This window comes from Rhagoletis pomonella, unplaced genomic scaffold (assembly GCF_013731165.1).
Source record: "Rhagoletis pomonella isolate Grant_MI unplaced genomic scaffold, Rhpom_1.0 Rhpom_scaffold_00233, whole genome shotgun sequence".
In the NCBI taxonomy this organism is placed as follows: Eukaryota; Metazoa; Arthropoda; class Insecta; order Diptera; family Tephritidae; genus Rhagoletis; species Rhagoletis pomonella.
Window position 1 is genome coordinate 7627 of NW_023458787.1, and position 14478 is coordinate 22104.

General features: G+C 34.6%; 3 protein-coding genes across 7 annotated transcripts; 1 reads left to right on the plus strand and 2 right to left on the minus strand.

The window, feature by feature from the left end:
- Positions 1-626: 626 nt before the first annotated feature.
- Positions 627-1924, minus strand: LOC118750424 (E3 ubiquitin-protein ligase Ubr3-like; the record flags this gene model as incomplete). Its single annotated transcript, XM_036485142.1, has 2 exons — positions 1640-1924; positions 627-1520 (listed from the first exon to the last, which is right to left on the minus strand). A coding segment is annotated over exon 2 (619 nt), but the record flags the coding sequence as incomplete, so codon positions are not given.
- Positions 1925-5260: 3336 nt separating this feature from the next.
- LOC118750430 (zinc finger protein 2-like) lies at positions 5261-7017 on the plus strand. Of its 4 annotated transcripts, none has more exons than XM_036485146.1 (4): positions 5261-5704; positions 5764-6184; positions 6251-6791; positions 6849-7017. In XM_036485146.1, exons 1-4 carry the CDS (start codon positions 5504-5506, stop codon positions 6988-6990), a joined length of 1305 nt encoding a protein of 434 aa, XP_036341039.1. In that variant the 5' UTR covers positions 5261-5503; the 3' UTR covers positions 6991-7017. The 4 variants fall into 4 exon arrangements, with proteins under 4 accessions (XP_036341039.1, XP_036341041.1, XP_036341040.1 ...); XM_036485148.1 differs by having other exon boundaries at positions 6251-6779; XM_036485147.1 differs by having other exon boundaries at positions 5261-5695.
- A 1222-nt stretch (positions 7018-8239) lies between these two features.
- Positions 8240-14478, minus strand: LOC118750431 (zinc finger protein 600-like). Of its 2 annotated transcripts, XM_036485151.1 has the most exons (8): positions 14433-14478; positions 14312-14381; positions 13648-14245; positions 9769-10164; positions 9457-9705; positions 9126-9399; positions 8537-9068; positions 8240-8472 (listed from the first exon to the last, which is right to left on the minus strand). In XM_036485151.1, the coding sequence occupies exons 3-8, from the start codon at positions 13651-13653 to the stop codon at positions 8397-8399; spliced, it is 1533 nt and encodes a 510-aa protein (XP_036341044.1). In that variant the 5' UTR covers positions 13654-14245; positions 14312-14381; positions 14433-14478; the 3' UTR covers positions 8240-8396. The 2 variants fall into 2 exon arrangements, with proteins under 2 accessions (XP_036341044.1, XP_036341045.1); XM_036485152.1 differs by lacking the exons at positions 13648-14245; positions 14312-14381; positions 14433-14478 and adding an exon at positions 13499-13515.

Below are 14478 nucleotides of genomic sequence, written 5' to 3' on the forward strand. Positions count from 1 at the left end.
AAATAAAAACATCGTTTTGTACAAATAAAAAATTGCTTCGTTACAAAAAAATTACCGCAAGTTTCCTTTAAACATATGCAGCTGACCTTAAAAGGCATTGACTGATAATCTAAAGCTGTTACGTACTTTTGCTCATAGGTAATGCTTTACCAAATTGTAGCAGTAGTAGAAAAGCAGAAGCAAAACGACTATTTTCTACTATAAAGATTTTTTTCTAGTGTCAAGGCGTACTTTTTCAGTGTAGTACTGAATGATCAAGTGTTTGCCAAAATTTACAATCACGGTGATGTTGAATGCTTCTGTTACATTCACACTCTATGCTGAATTGAACTCTGCCGTTCAATAACACATTACGTTTGTTTTTGTTTCAAAATAATTTAAACCACTGAGGTATGGGGTTTTTTCTATAAAATCAAAATTTTGAAAAGAATGCCGAGTGAATGCAAATCCTACTGATTAAATCATTTTACAGATCTGATACATACATATGTATGTATTTGCTATTACTAATTTTTTTAATCCGGTCCAAAAATAATTTCGATCTTCCCTATAATTTTTTTTCAGTTAAGAATTGTACTTATAATGCCTAAAAAGTCTGAACCTTTTGTATGATATTGAAAACTTACCAATTTTAACGAATTCTTGAGGGGTGCGGCCACCAGCAATTAACCATCGAATCCACTCTATATTATCTGCATTGTCTATAGGTGTTCCTGGATTGAAAAGTTTGTCCATAACGGCGTCCAACTCAGGTGTTATTCCACCACGACAGCACTCTGCGTTAATAAGAGCGGCAACTTCTTTGCGACTTCGTAAACTAAATGATGATGATGTACCAAAGAAAAAGCTAGGCTTAGCTCCTCCAGCGCTACCAGGCGGATTCCCTGCAGTAGTAGCCGAGTTCGAGGAAGCATCGGTGAGCAAGTCGTCATCCGCTTCTGTCGCACCCACAGATTCCCAATCAGGGAAGTCGAGTGAAACCCGTCCGGGTGCCGATGCAGTCGCAGTGGCGATGTAAGTAGGCTGCGATCGCCCATCTGAACTAACTGAAGTGCTAATAGACACACCAGATGGTAAGTTCATTACCATTGAAATATCCACATCGTCGGACTCATCTTCTTCCGTTGTGGTTGTTTCCGCATTAGAAATATCAATGCTTCGCAAGCCACCTGCTTCAACTCTAGCATTAGAAATTGATTCACGGTTTGTGTCACCACCACTGGATGCATTGTCGTCTTCATCCATACTAAACAATAATCGACACTTTGGGATTAGTTATGAAAGCGTTTTTATATTTCTGGTTTTATGGCCAGTGACTGACGGAATCAATTTTTTTTTTTATTTCTATTGTTTCTGCTTCCCTTTAAATTATTATGGCGGTTTTAGGGCTGTGCCAGCTCTGCATATTTTTCACAATGGTTTCAATCCCACCATGAAGCAGTCGACACTTCGAAGTTTCTTATATGTATATTTCACTTGTAGAACCTTAATTAAAGCTCACGCACAACTTTCCCCGGCTGCTGAAATTACGAATCGAAATGGAAATTATCACTGCGTTTCTTCAATATACCAATTTCCTTCTTTTGTTTAGACTTATTCTTCTTTTGATTTCTATTTTCCACTTGAACTTCTTCCCCACCTTTTTTAACCTTGTTTTCCTGTCTGAAGTTTTCTTATAGTTTATTCGCACATTTTATCCAAATTTAGGTATTTTCAACACATTTGTATTTTATTCTTTTTTGTTTACTGATCATCCGCCAACTTTTCTACACAATTTTGACTCAAACAAATTAGCGAATTATTTCAGAAGTTTTAATTTAAAAACAATTTCTGAACATTGCAACGCATTTCTACGAAAATCACCAATGACGATGACTACGCGAGTACGACAGCCACGACTAGTGATGCTCCGATACAAGTAACTACGAGTAAATACTCGATACATTCTTCAAGCACTGAGTACTTTTTGTACTCGCATCTGATGTAGGCGTTTCTGCTACAATTAAAACGCAACAATTAGCACTTTCGTTTTCGTTTTCGAAGAGCGTTCATACTATCGCATTTTAGGAACGAGCGACACAAAATCACGCAAGAACAAGAGAATGAAAAAAGTCGATTTTGTCATGTTGAATTAACTCTATTTTAGTTATAGATAAGTGTAAAGTAGTGGTGCCTGTGAGCTTGTATTTTTGGTTCATGATCGCATTTAGCAAATGTACATTTACGGGAGTTCGAAATCGTGCGTCATTTGGGCGAGAAATCTGAAACGCGAAAGCAAATCAGGCATTTCTCCATACAAATTCGCATTTCCAAAATTAAGCAATTCAACGCAGATTTCAAAATGCGTTCCAATTGCCGAACTATTTTATTGAACACACTCAAAAACAAAAGCTCTCCAAAAGCTTTTGTTTTTGACATTTTGAATTTTTCAAATCAAAACAAACTCAAAGTTATAAATAAATCTCTGATATTTGTGTATAAAAATTGTTAATTTACGCATAAATTCGCACAATTTAAGTTAATGCAAATAATAATTGCGCTCTTATGTATCCATAACGTGTTAAAAAATATGAAGCGTGCAGTGTTTGTTTAGATTCATTTTGTTTTTCTTTTCCGTTTTCAATTGATGAGAAGTCAAACGAAACATGAATCAAGCCGAGTAAACGCCTTCATGACTGATTTCAAAAAACGCATTTGGGTCCAATGTAAATGCAATATTACAGTTTTGCTACGAAAAAACAAAATCAAAATCTCTGTATTTCAATTTCTTATCTTTAGCAACCTTTTTCTTTTGTTCATATATTCATATATATTTATATTATTATATCATATATTTGGCCAGCCAATTTACAATAAATCAGAATTACATATTTAGAATGAGAAAATATGGCTTCCACTTCGATAAATAATCGAAAAAAAACTAGAACAAACACCGATTGGATTGAGTGGTTCGGGAGTTTTCAAGTAGTTTTCAGCGAAAGCTGGTTTTCGTTTGACGGATTTTACATGGACGAAAACGCAAGTATTAGGTCGAAAACCAGTTTTACCGACGAAAACATATTTTCGATGTCGTTCAGAACATGGTATTAGGTCGAAAACCATGATAAAATATGACTTCCACATCGATAAATATATAAAAAATACTAGTGAAGACACCAATTGGAATGAGTGGAAAGTGAGTTTTCAAGTAGTTTTCAGCGAAAGCTGGTATTCGTTCGACAAGTTTTGTATGGACGATAACGCAAGAATTATGACCACAGTCTGGGCGGATTCTCGATAACCATATAATTACGATTTCAGTTTTCCAGTTTATAGAAACACAAGCGCTAATTATGTACTTAACTATTGATAGTATTCTTAATTAAGTATTGATACTATGCATTTTGTTCATAAATATCACATAATTACATATATTTTATTCTCGAAAAGAAATGTTTCTAATAATGAGGCGGAATTCCCCACAGTAAGTGTAACCGTGTGCGCAAAATGTAAACGCTGCACACAACCCAAAAGTACTCCTCGGGGATCAGTTGTTGAAAAACTGCGAAAAGGTTTATTACTGTACATGAAACGAAAAAAAAAGTAGTTTCACTTTGAAATTTTTTGACATAAACTGTGCTTATGACGTTTATACTTTTCGTAAATTGCTAGAGTATTACTGTCACCTCAACATATTATTGTTTTTTAAATTTTAATATTTTTTAAAGGAATTTTTTATGCATTAAAACATAACAACACGCAATATAAATTTACTTAATTCATCGTATTAGCATAGCTCTTAATAAGTGTGTAGTAATTTAAAATACCCTTAGTGTACTGGTGTCGTCGACTTTTTTTTATTTTTAACCCTAGCGAAATCGAGTGGTTCATTTTTTTTCAAAAACTACAACACAGATCTATTTTCAGTTGATTTTCCCAGCAAACAAGTAACTACTTGCACTTTGTACTCGATACCCATGAGGTACTTGTCCACGCGTATCGAAGTACAAAAAATACTCGGTACTTAGTAAAGGTACTCGAGTACTTGAACCAATTAGAGTGAGTTGGATCATGGCTCGAGTATAAACTTCTAAAGCCGAAATTAGTCAAGAACGCAGAACGTATACTTAAACGCAGAATTTTGTCGATTACTGGAGCCTTCAGTGTTGTTTACTACAGTGTTGCCACTCATAAATGCCTTTTCATAAACTTACCTTTTCAACTACTATTTTTCGTGCTATAATAGATCGTAGCTAAATATAAACTACTTAGTTTTCAACATAAAACTTTATTCAATAGTAAATTTCAAATATTTTTTACCATTTTCGAAACTGACGAAGTGGCAACCATCTATAGAAGGAAGAAATCAGCGGTCACTGAAAAATCTAACTTCCGTAGATTTTTGCGCTACGGGCTACAACTACAGAAAAATTCTGCGGTGTTGAGTTTTCATTTACATGGCGCTCTAGTAAGACAAATCGTGTCAGCTGACGGGGAACACGTACCGGTAGGTTTACGGTCTTCACTAATTTCAACTTAAAGCCCTGTATGCAGCTCTCAAGAAAACGGTCAAGAAAAAATTGCCCTTATTTCGCGTGTGTGTCCAAGGAATTTGGACATTTTTGATACCTCACAGCCTGTTGCCTCACTCTTTCTTCAAGAAATAATGGAACGGCATATATTTCTGTTGCAAACCTGAGTTGCCTTGTGCTCTTTTTTCACAAAAAACTTTAGAAAACCGTAGTAGAAAGCGTAGTCAATTTCTTAAGAACTGCGTACTGCCTTAAGCCCTGTATGCAGCTCTCAAGAAAGCGGTCAAGAAAAAATTTCCATTATTTCGCGTGTGTGTCCAAGGAATTTTGACATTTTTGATACCTCACAGCCTGTTGCCTCACTCTTTCCTCAAGAAATAATGGAACGGGCATATATTTCTGTTGCAAGCCTGGGTTGCCTTGTGCTCTTTTTTCACAAAAAACTTTAGAAAACCGTAGTAGAAAGCGTAGTAAATTTCTTAGGAACTGCGTAATGCCTTAAGTAAATTTGACTCAAGAATATTTCTTAGCCATTTCTTGTACGTCATTTTATATGTAGTTTTCCTTTTCTTGAGAGCTGCATACAGGCCTTAAAAGTACTGATATCGGAACATCACTATATCTACCGAAGAAATCGATTTGTCGGACAGTCGACTTTTCAAAGCATTAAAATTGTACCATTTTTTATATCGAAATACTTTCGACATCCCTATTTTCAAATTGTTCTGTCTTACCAATATATAATCACACATCCTACAAAATTATTTTTTACCTACTAAGACTTGAATTATCAATACGGCAGTGGTGAAAAGTTCAGATGGATTTATCAAATATATGCCGTGCCTGTTTGTCGCCGGAAGATCGGGTGCATCTGCTAGATTGGTATCAGCCTGTTGACTCTTTGGATATATCATACAAAGAGTGTTTTTTGTAAATGTACACAAATTAATTTAAGTTTGAAAGATGATCCAAATGAACTCGATGATGCCCGGATGCAATATCTATGCCTTGATTGTGCCCAAAAACTTAAAGACGTTTATGATTTTATTGAAAAGGCGAGAAGGGCTGATAATGAATTACGTTGCACACAAACGGAAAAAGTGAAGATAGAAAGTATAGCCAACACTTTTGAATGGGTTCCAGTACATGAAGAGCTAATGGAAGTAACTAAGATGCCAGATACTGTAGATATGGTATATCAAATACGATTTAGATATAATTAAACAATAATTATTTTCTATTTGTTTACAAGGATCACGTAGAGGATATAAAAGTATCACCAGAATGGAATGAACATTTTATGGATGATGATGAAACATCTGCATCAAATGATATCGAACACGAAATAAATATTGATAAAAAACTTAGTACTGACACTACAAAAACAACAAAGTTTCTAGTTGAATCGGATAAGGATATGCAGAGCGGCAATAACTTAAATGAAGCTGGGCTGGTCTTATCGAAAAAAAGTAAACAACTCAATCTTGCTCATACAAGACCTAAAAACGTAAAGAAAACAAACAAAGTAAAATCCGAGGTGAAAACAAAAAAGAAAGTCAAGGACATGTCTGAGCCGGTGAAGTGTGAAGAATGTGGGAAAATCATGAAGAGAAGCTCATTAAAAAAACATAAGCAACGTCATAAACCAAAAACTTTTCTTTGTCAGGCCTGCCGTAAGTATTTCCGTTCCTTTTAACTTGTGGACTAATTTCTATCTTTGTTGAATTTTTCTTCGCCAGCAAAAACATTTAAGGAGTCATGTGCCCTAAAAAATCATGAGCTCTGTCACAATGAGAATCGGGAAAGATTTCCGTGCGACATCTGTAACCAAAGCTTTTTAACTACGTATACATACAAAAAACACAGGCTAACGCACGAAACCAACCGCAAACCAATTTATCAATGTGCTCAGTGTGAAAAATCTTTTCTTCATAAAAATGGTCTAACAATCCACGAGCTCCATCACAAGGGAGCTACGATAGAATGCCAAGTTTGTCAAAAACGTTATGTGCGGCAAATAGACCTAGATGTTCATTTACGCACTCATTCTGGAGAATCGCCATTTGTGTGTCACCTGTGTGGAAAATCTTTCATCCACAAACGTATTTTAAATAGGCACATGCAGTACCATGGATATTTCAGTTACAAGTGCGTGATTTGTGGTGCTAAATTCTCCAAATATGATCAATACTATAATCATCGCATGCAACACACTGGATTACCTTATAAATGTGGCATTTGTGAAAAGCAGTTTCCAGATGCTTACAAGTTAGTAATAAAGTATGATTATGCCCTACATGTACATATATGTATATGTGTATGTATATAATTTTTCAGGATTAAGCGTCATATAAGAGGTGTGCACAAAATTGAAGAAGACAAGGAGGTGCAGAAACTCGTTGTAAGAATAAACATAACAAAAGAATATAGAGGTCGAATAGTCGAAGTTTTGGAGAAACCAGAAGTTGAAAATAAATAAAATTTTAACTCATATAATATGGTAAAAGCTGTTTATATCAATTTTGTAATTATTTAAAAATACATATATCCTTAACGATGCCGACGTATAATATCTATGTACAGATGTACGTACATGTTTGAAGATGCTTTCAATAAAAAATAATGAGCAAGACGGAAAAGCCTCACTAAAAGAAAGCGGTAAAACCAATAAGGGCCAGTTTTTCGCAATAGAAACGATGTTCTATAGCGTGCCGAAAGGATGTATTAATGAGCCAAACGACAAATAGATGGAACACAAAATCTTAATGCATCATCGAGCAATTCTAGGGCAGCTTTTTGTGTATGTATATAAAGTGTTAAGCCGAATTTCCTCTAGGCATTAATTAATATGAGAAAAAATGGTGCCATTTAAAAAATTTCATGTGAAAATGAATGGTCGATGAGATTTTTAATTAAGGCCGCCTTCTTATTTGTTTGGAGGCCAAATTGCATTTTTTGATCGCGGCCTAACTTCACTTGCCAAATGAATTATTTCCGCGCGGCCTAATTTCACTTGTCAAAATGAATTATGCCCACGCGGCCTAATTTCATTTTAAAGAAAGGTGTTATCTGCAAAAGGTGTTCCGCGCCCCTCGTCGTCGGCTACACAGAAAGGAGAATTCTACTTAGCGAGGGTGATAATCCCTAAGCGCGGCCGAAGGCCGCCTCCGCAGAAAGGTGTTCTCTGCAAAAGGTGTTCAGCCCCTCTTCTTCGGCAGCACAGAAAGGAGAATCATACTTAGGGAGGGTTATAATGCCTAAGCGCGGCCAAAGGCCGCCTACGCAGAAAGGTGTTTTATATATGTATATCAAATTAAATGTAATTACTCGTATTTTCTAAATAATCTGCCTTGTCCTGAGTTTCGCCTGAAAAAAAAAAATTCACCCGAAAATTTGTCATCCGCCCATAGTAAAACCATGGAAACCAAAAAGTGAACCGGTTCAATATAAAGTTCCTTAGCATTAATTATGCATTTCTTTCAAAAAAGTTTATTTATGAAAAAAAATATTTTTTTTTTTCGTTTTTGGTATTTTTTGCTAATGCCCGCGCGGCCTATATTCAGTTTTTGATCGCGGCCTAATTTTGGTAGTCAAAATGAATTATGCTCGAGCGGCCTAGTTTCATTTTTGGATCGCAGTTTTAATACGCGCGGACATAATTCACGGAGCCGAAATGAACTTGACAATATTTCTTAACGTAATAAGGAATAATTTTTAATGCCAAACTCTATCATTAAAATGTTTGCCTTTTAATGCATACTAATAAACTAAACTAAACTTAGCAACCATCAAGGGTAACCTAACCCAATAAATATACATACATATATGTACAACTAATCTTAATATAAACTGTTTGGCTCTCTTATCGGACGTTCGAATTTTTTTTCACACCTTGATGGTGAGTTTATTGATTTGCGAATCGTCTTCTACTTTGTGTACACATCTGATATGTCTTCGTATCCTAAGGATGAAAGATAATGCTGCAACACTAAGTAAATATATTAAAATGGAAAATCATAACTTACTTATTGGGCTCGGCAAATCCTCGGTCACATATTGCACACTTAAATGGTAGACCAGTATGATGTAAGCGATGCCGGCTAAGTTTTGAGGGGTGTGAGTACTCTTTGTTACAGATGCCGCATTTATACCGGATACCATTATGAAGTAATTCGTGCTTTCTTAAAGCACTGGTAGTCATAAAAGCCCTTTCGCACAAAGGACATTGATATGGCAATTCCCCGGAATGATTACGCATATGCACTTCCAAATCTACTTTTCTAACATATCGTTTCATGCAAACGCTACATTCATTTTTGGGTTCACCGTGTTTCTGAATGTGGAGGGTGAGACTGCCCTTGTGCAGGAATACTTTATCGCATTGATTGCAGTTAAATTTAGATTGACGGGATGACTGGTGTGTTTTGATGTGAGTCCGATAGACGTCTTCCGTAAAAAATTTACGCCCACACTCGTTGCAAGAGAAGTTTCGTTGACGATTTAAATCATGCGTGCGTTGGTGTCGTCGCAGATTGTTGGCGATACTGAATGAACTTGCTGCCAAAATAAAATATTACTTGTCTACGAACTGTGCAAATACTGCAATTTACTTACGGCAAATGTCGCAAAGAAAGATCTTTGGTCTATGATAACGCGATTTATGCTGTCTCAATTTGTTCTCCGGAAATAATTTATTACAATACTCACAAGGCATTTCCTTATATTTTAAACACGGTTTATTCCGTTGCGCTACTTCTTTAACTCTTGTATTTAGTTTTGGATTTTTCTTTCTTACTCTTTTATTTTTGGAGTTATCAATAATGGTTGTATCTTTTTCATTTAAGCAATCAGATATTGAGACAAATGGTGCATCGTGTCCATTTTCGACCTTTCCAGTAATAAAAAATTCTTATTAGAAGTGAAGATATTGACAAACTAATAAAACCTTTTCCAGTGTGATTTCTTCACATTCAGGGCTGTTGAAGGACCGATCGGCTTTCGAAAGAGCAAATTCTTGAAGACTCGATGTTATTAAACCTTGCGTTATTTGATGAGTTGGTTCTTTTAATTGCAACAAAGAATTCCCCAAAGGACCGTCTTCGTTGTTTGGTTGACCATGATTTTTAGAACAGTGTTTATAAGATAATATCGGAAGTTCCTTTCCTGATTTAAGGTCGCCTCCAGTATCTATTAACTGAGTAAGAAAATTAAGACAATAGTTGATTATGTTTGAATCACAGTGAATGAAGTTACACACCGATGAATTTTCCATAAAATCCCCATTTTTAACTAACTCTTGAATATTTACATATTCAAACTCATTGATTTTATTGTCAGTTAAATTATAATGCCCCTGGGCTAAGGCATATAGCTCTTGGGCAGACCTTTGAGCCTTTCTTAAAAACCGATATGAAGTTATCAATTCCTGAATGCAGTCGTGACAAAGGAAATGCATATCCTTAACATAAGATGATGTAGCATCCGCTTTTTTTACATCCACTTGGGTGCAAATTTGAAAGCATTCCTGATATGTCAACGGTTCGTTTGCTTTATCCATTAATATGTACCAATCAAAAAGCTCCGATATTTTTTTCTCTAGTAAGCACGCGCGGCATAAATTTCTTGACATCCCGGTATAATTAAAAAAATTAAGCTAATGAACAAAGATTAAAATACATTAAAGATTAGATTTGATAAATTAAAGTTAGGAATGTCGGAAAAACATCGATGCATCGAAAGTATCGATGTTTTGCTTCGATTCATTGAACATTTTCCACTCGATGTACATATATGTATATAAGCGCTGTTCGCGTACGCACTATCCTAAAATTCGGGTACTCTTTATGAATTTGTACAACGATTTTGGGTTGTTGTGCCCAAACGCGTGAATCGATTCAAAAACCTTTTACACACATTTGTAGACAATAGTTCACGCTTTATTACACAAATTTAATTCACTAAATCTGTGCACTAATTTAACAATAATGTCGGTTGGAAATGTGGTATTTGTTGCAAATTTCCGAAATATACGCAACCACTTAATATCTTCATTTTTATGTTTATATTTACTACGTTCTTTGGTAGATCTACCACTTATTTTTTAAAATTTGGGTGTCTACCACATCTACCACACACTTGTTACTTACTACAGTGTTGCCACTCAACAATGCCTTTTTAATAAACTTACCTTTTCAACTAAAATTTTTCGTGCTATAAGAGATGCTAGCTAAATATAAACTACTTATTTTTCAGCAAAAAACCTTATTCGACAGTAAATTTCAAATATTTTAAACGTATTTTGAATAGAAACCTTATAACTTTTTTACCATCTGCAAAACTGACGAAGTGGCAATCATCTATAGAAGGTTTGCGTTCTTGACTAATTTTACCTTTAAAATCGACCAGATTTTTAAACAGAACATTTTTTTACAATTTTCACGTAACTCTAAAATTTCAACTAAATTCTAATCGAAACAGCGTTGCCGTTTTGGTCCAATTGGACCAATATTGGTATCTTCATTCTCCTTTGGTAGTTTGGTTGGTTTGGTGAAGCTTTTGGTAGAAAAAAATGTTTTGAAAATACAACCAAATTGAGCATTCAAATTTGTTCACTTTGCTCACATATAAGATTTCTTTGTTTATTTTTCTATATTTTATTAAGCAGACAATTATCTGCAAACAAAAACTTCAAAGCAATCTGCAAAGTGTGAGTATCTGCAAATTAAAACAAACAGATTTGGAAATTATTTTATTGAAATGCATAGAATGTTTGATTTTGTTCTTTCACATACAAAAAAAAAAAGCGTTTGATATTAATTGAATTAATAATTGCGTTTTTTTACTCATTTCCAGTAAAAGTTTTTACGAATTTTCATGTTTTGGCGTTTTCGTACGCAAAAACTTGCAAAGTAGGGGAAATTGAGATAGCGAAAAATGACAGTTGAAGTTGCAAGTTTTTACTGGATTTTACTGGATAAATTTTTACTTGTAAGAATTTGCCAGTACGAAAAACAGCTGATCGCATGTTGCTGGATGAAATTTAAACTATTAAGGAAACTGTTTGTGGGTTTTTATTGTTGAAATTCACAAACTATACCTATTTAAATATAATATATATTGTTTTTTAGGAAATTCCTGCGAATAAACAACCAATTTATCAGCTGTTCATGAAGCTTGCAAATTATTGCTGGAATAGCGTTCGCGTACTTTTTTGTAAATTTTGTCTATGAGAGCGAATTCTTAGAAATAAAGTTACTGGAGAGTTAGGAAAGGTGTTATCTCACAGGTGGTCCCATTCTAATTTGGTTTAAATCCGATCTGTGGACCATGAAGAGATTCACGATAGTCTTCAATTTTTATATTGAGAATTAAATCGGTTTTGTTTTTTGCTTAAAAATTACTTGTTTACAAAAGTTTTTTATACAATACAATGAATGGTTAACCAATACTATAAACAATATTGTGTGTATTTTTAATTTTTATGCTAATTCGTGTATCTGAAGACCTCGTAAATTCAAGAATTTTCGTTTTAATAATGAAAAAAATTTTGGTAGTTTGGAAACTGATGTGGTAGTCGTTTTGGTACCTAAAAATATTGTCAAGTGGCAATACTGAGTCGAAATATAAAAATTAATCAATAAATTTTTAAAAGGTACATCATAAATTTTGCTTTAAATATAGCTGTGCCTTAACTTTTTAGTATTTCGAAAATCCTCATATTTATATTTGCTATAGAAAAATGATCCAATAGAAAAATAATTTGGTGGATTTTTTTGCATAAATAAATCTGTATGATTTTTCACAAATTAATAAGAAAATGTTTTTTCTTTATGATTATGTTTTCTAACTAGAAAACTAGTGTTATACTTGTTTTTGCATCAATTGCGTTGAATCTGTACGACCCACTAGCACTTATATTTCCCGATCTAATTTTTGAGTTGTGCCTCTTTTGACGACGGTGCGCGATATGTATGCCCAATAAAAAATATAAATTGGAAAATCTACCACTTCTTATTCAAATCTAAATTTTTTTGCCGATTCTACCACACTAAAATAAGAGGGGGTTTGCACACTGATATTTTGTCTCTTTGAGAGCGAATGCTGCTAAATTCTCAGAATTTATGCTGCTGGATAATTTTGTCCGCGCAATACGAGTACACAACTTAAATCTGGTAAAACTTTTGATAAAGAGAGTACCTTATTTACTCTTTTATTTTTCCTCTCAGTTGCCAGAGCACCGAGTACGGGATCGACTTCCAGTAAAATCTGGTAAAAAATTGTAAATCCGGATCCATGCGGGCTCACAACTGAACCTATCGCTTTTTGCTCTTAATCGAGTAAAAATGCCGCCGGGTCATTTTTTATTGCTTCATTAGGTCTCCCATTTGACTCCAAAGCGAGTTATGAAGGAGGTCAAAACCAACAAATCTCGCTTATTGCTCCGAAAATATATCAGCGAGCCTTATTTTATTGCTCGCCTAAGATATCAATCGTCGCCTGGGTAAAAGATTGTCGTATGTTAATTTCGGCAGGTTGTGGGAAATCGCGATTGTAGTTTGGAATGCAATTTCTCAAAAACGCTAAGAGACATTTTCTCCAAAGTCTCTGAAAATGTTTCTAGTTCACAAGATTCTTAAATTATTTAATTTTTAATGTTTATTGTTAATTAGTTTTGAGTTTATGAAGGATGTTCTTTAGTAAAATTTTGTCGTAAACGTCATTTGTCCACAATTTGGCAGCCACTTTGCATGAAATACGGCAAAATGTGATCAAAATTTCTACTAAATTAACGACACTTTTTACTCAATATCTCCGAAACCAAAAGAGATATCCAAAAATGGAGAACGCCATTTTTAAGATATTGATAAGTTTAATATGACTGCATCACTAACTAAATTATAGAAAAAATTGCAGTCAATATCTCGGAAACTAAAAGAGATATCTAAGAACTGATAACACCAATCGAAAGACCTTATTTCAAAATAAACCTGTATCTAGACTAAAAATCGTCAAAAGAATAGAATAGAACCATTTTCAGTTAATAGTGGTTCAGATGAATAGTTGGTTGATTGAAGTGTTAAGTTGGTTAAGCAATTAGCAAGTTTGCCATTTTGATTCCACAACTCGTGCTACCTACAGCCATTTGCCAGATTTAATGAATTTCAGGATGTCATACGGAGAGAAGCAGCTGCACTCTCAAACATTCTGCAGGAATGGCTGGCCGATTGTCTTCAGCTTTATCTTTGCGATTCTTGGACACCCGCATAGGATGTGCTCGACTGTATTTTTTGAGCCAGGGTCATCCCAACTGCGACATAACCTTTTGAAGGGTACTCCAAGCCTTTAGTCATGTACTCGAACACGCCAGTTTGTACATAAGTATCTTCTTTGCTCATTCCTAAGAGAGCTTTTGCTTTAAGTGGGTCGTAGGACATTCAAAAATCCTTTGCTGTACCTCTGCTTGGCTTTCGAGTGATAAATTTCAGCGTGGGACACATTCAGTGCGGAGCCGCACCTAGCTTTGCAGTTCCGTATTCTATAACCTCTGAAATGCAATTAATTATTTGTTTTCGATATCCATCTACATATGTATGTATATTTTTAGATTTATGTTATGTTAGGTTCGTTTGAAGTTTGTACAGTGTTAAATGTGATTAGTATCTCATATCATTAGGCACATTAGGTATATGACTGCATTTGATGTTAACTTTAAAAGTTCGGGCCCAATAAGCAATCTGAAAATAAGAGAGGCTTCCTATATTCAAGTTTTTATTAAGGTATATTTTAAATTAATAACAGACCTCTTCACCATCAATATTATCACAGAAGCTTAAGTCAAGTAACTGTAGCTTTCTACATTTCATCAAAAGCCTGAAAAAAATCCGTTGATTTTTATGTCTCATAATGATCCAAAACACTTACTCATAATAGCGCTCTTTAGATATCCCTGAAACACCCATCAAGTCCA

What these genes read in the sequence shown, in the direction of transcription:
- LOC118750431 (XM_036485151.1), bottom strand. An exon ending in AAGAAATCACACTGGAAAAG is followed by an intron (nt 9,400 to 9,456) that starts GTTTTATTAGTT and finishes ATTACTGGAAAG; the next exon opens with GTCGAAAATGGACACGATGC. An exon ending in CTTTCTTTGCGACATTTGCC is followed by an intron (nt 9,069 to 9,125) that starts GTAAGTAAATTG and finishes TTATTTTGGCAG; the next exon opens with CAAGTTCATTCAGTATCGCC.
- LOC118750430 (XM_036485146.1), top strand. Translation starts at nt 5,504, where the DNA reads ATGCAATATCTATGCCTTGATTGTGCCCAAAAACTTAAAGACGTTTAT. An exon ending in TGCCAGATACTGTAGATATG is followed by an intron (nt 5,705 to 5,763) that starts GTATATCAAATA and finishes TTTGTTTACAAG; the next exon opens with GATCACGTAGAGGATATAAA. An exon ending in GCTTACAAGTTAGTAATAAA is followed by an intron (nt 6,792 to 6,848) that starts GTATGATTATGC and finishes ATAATTTTTCAG; the next exon opens with GATTAAGCGTCATATAAGAG.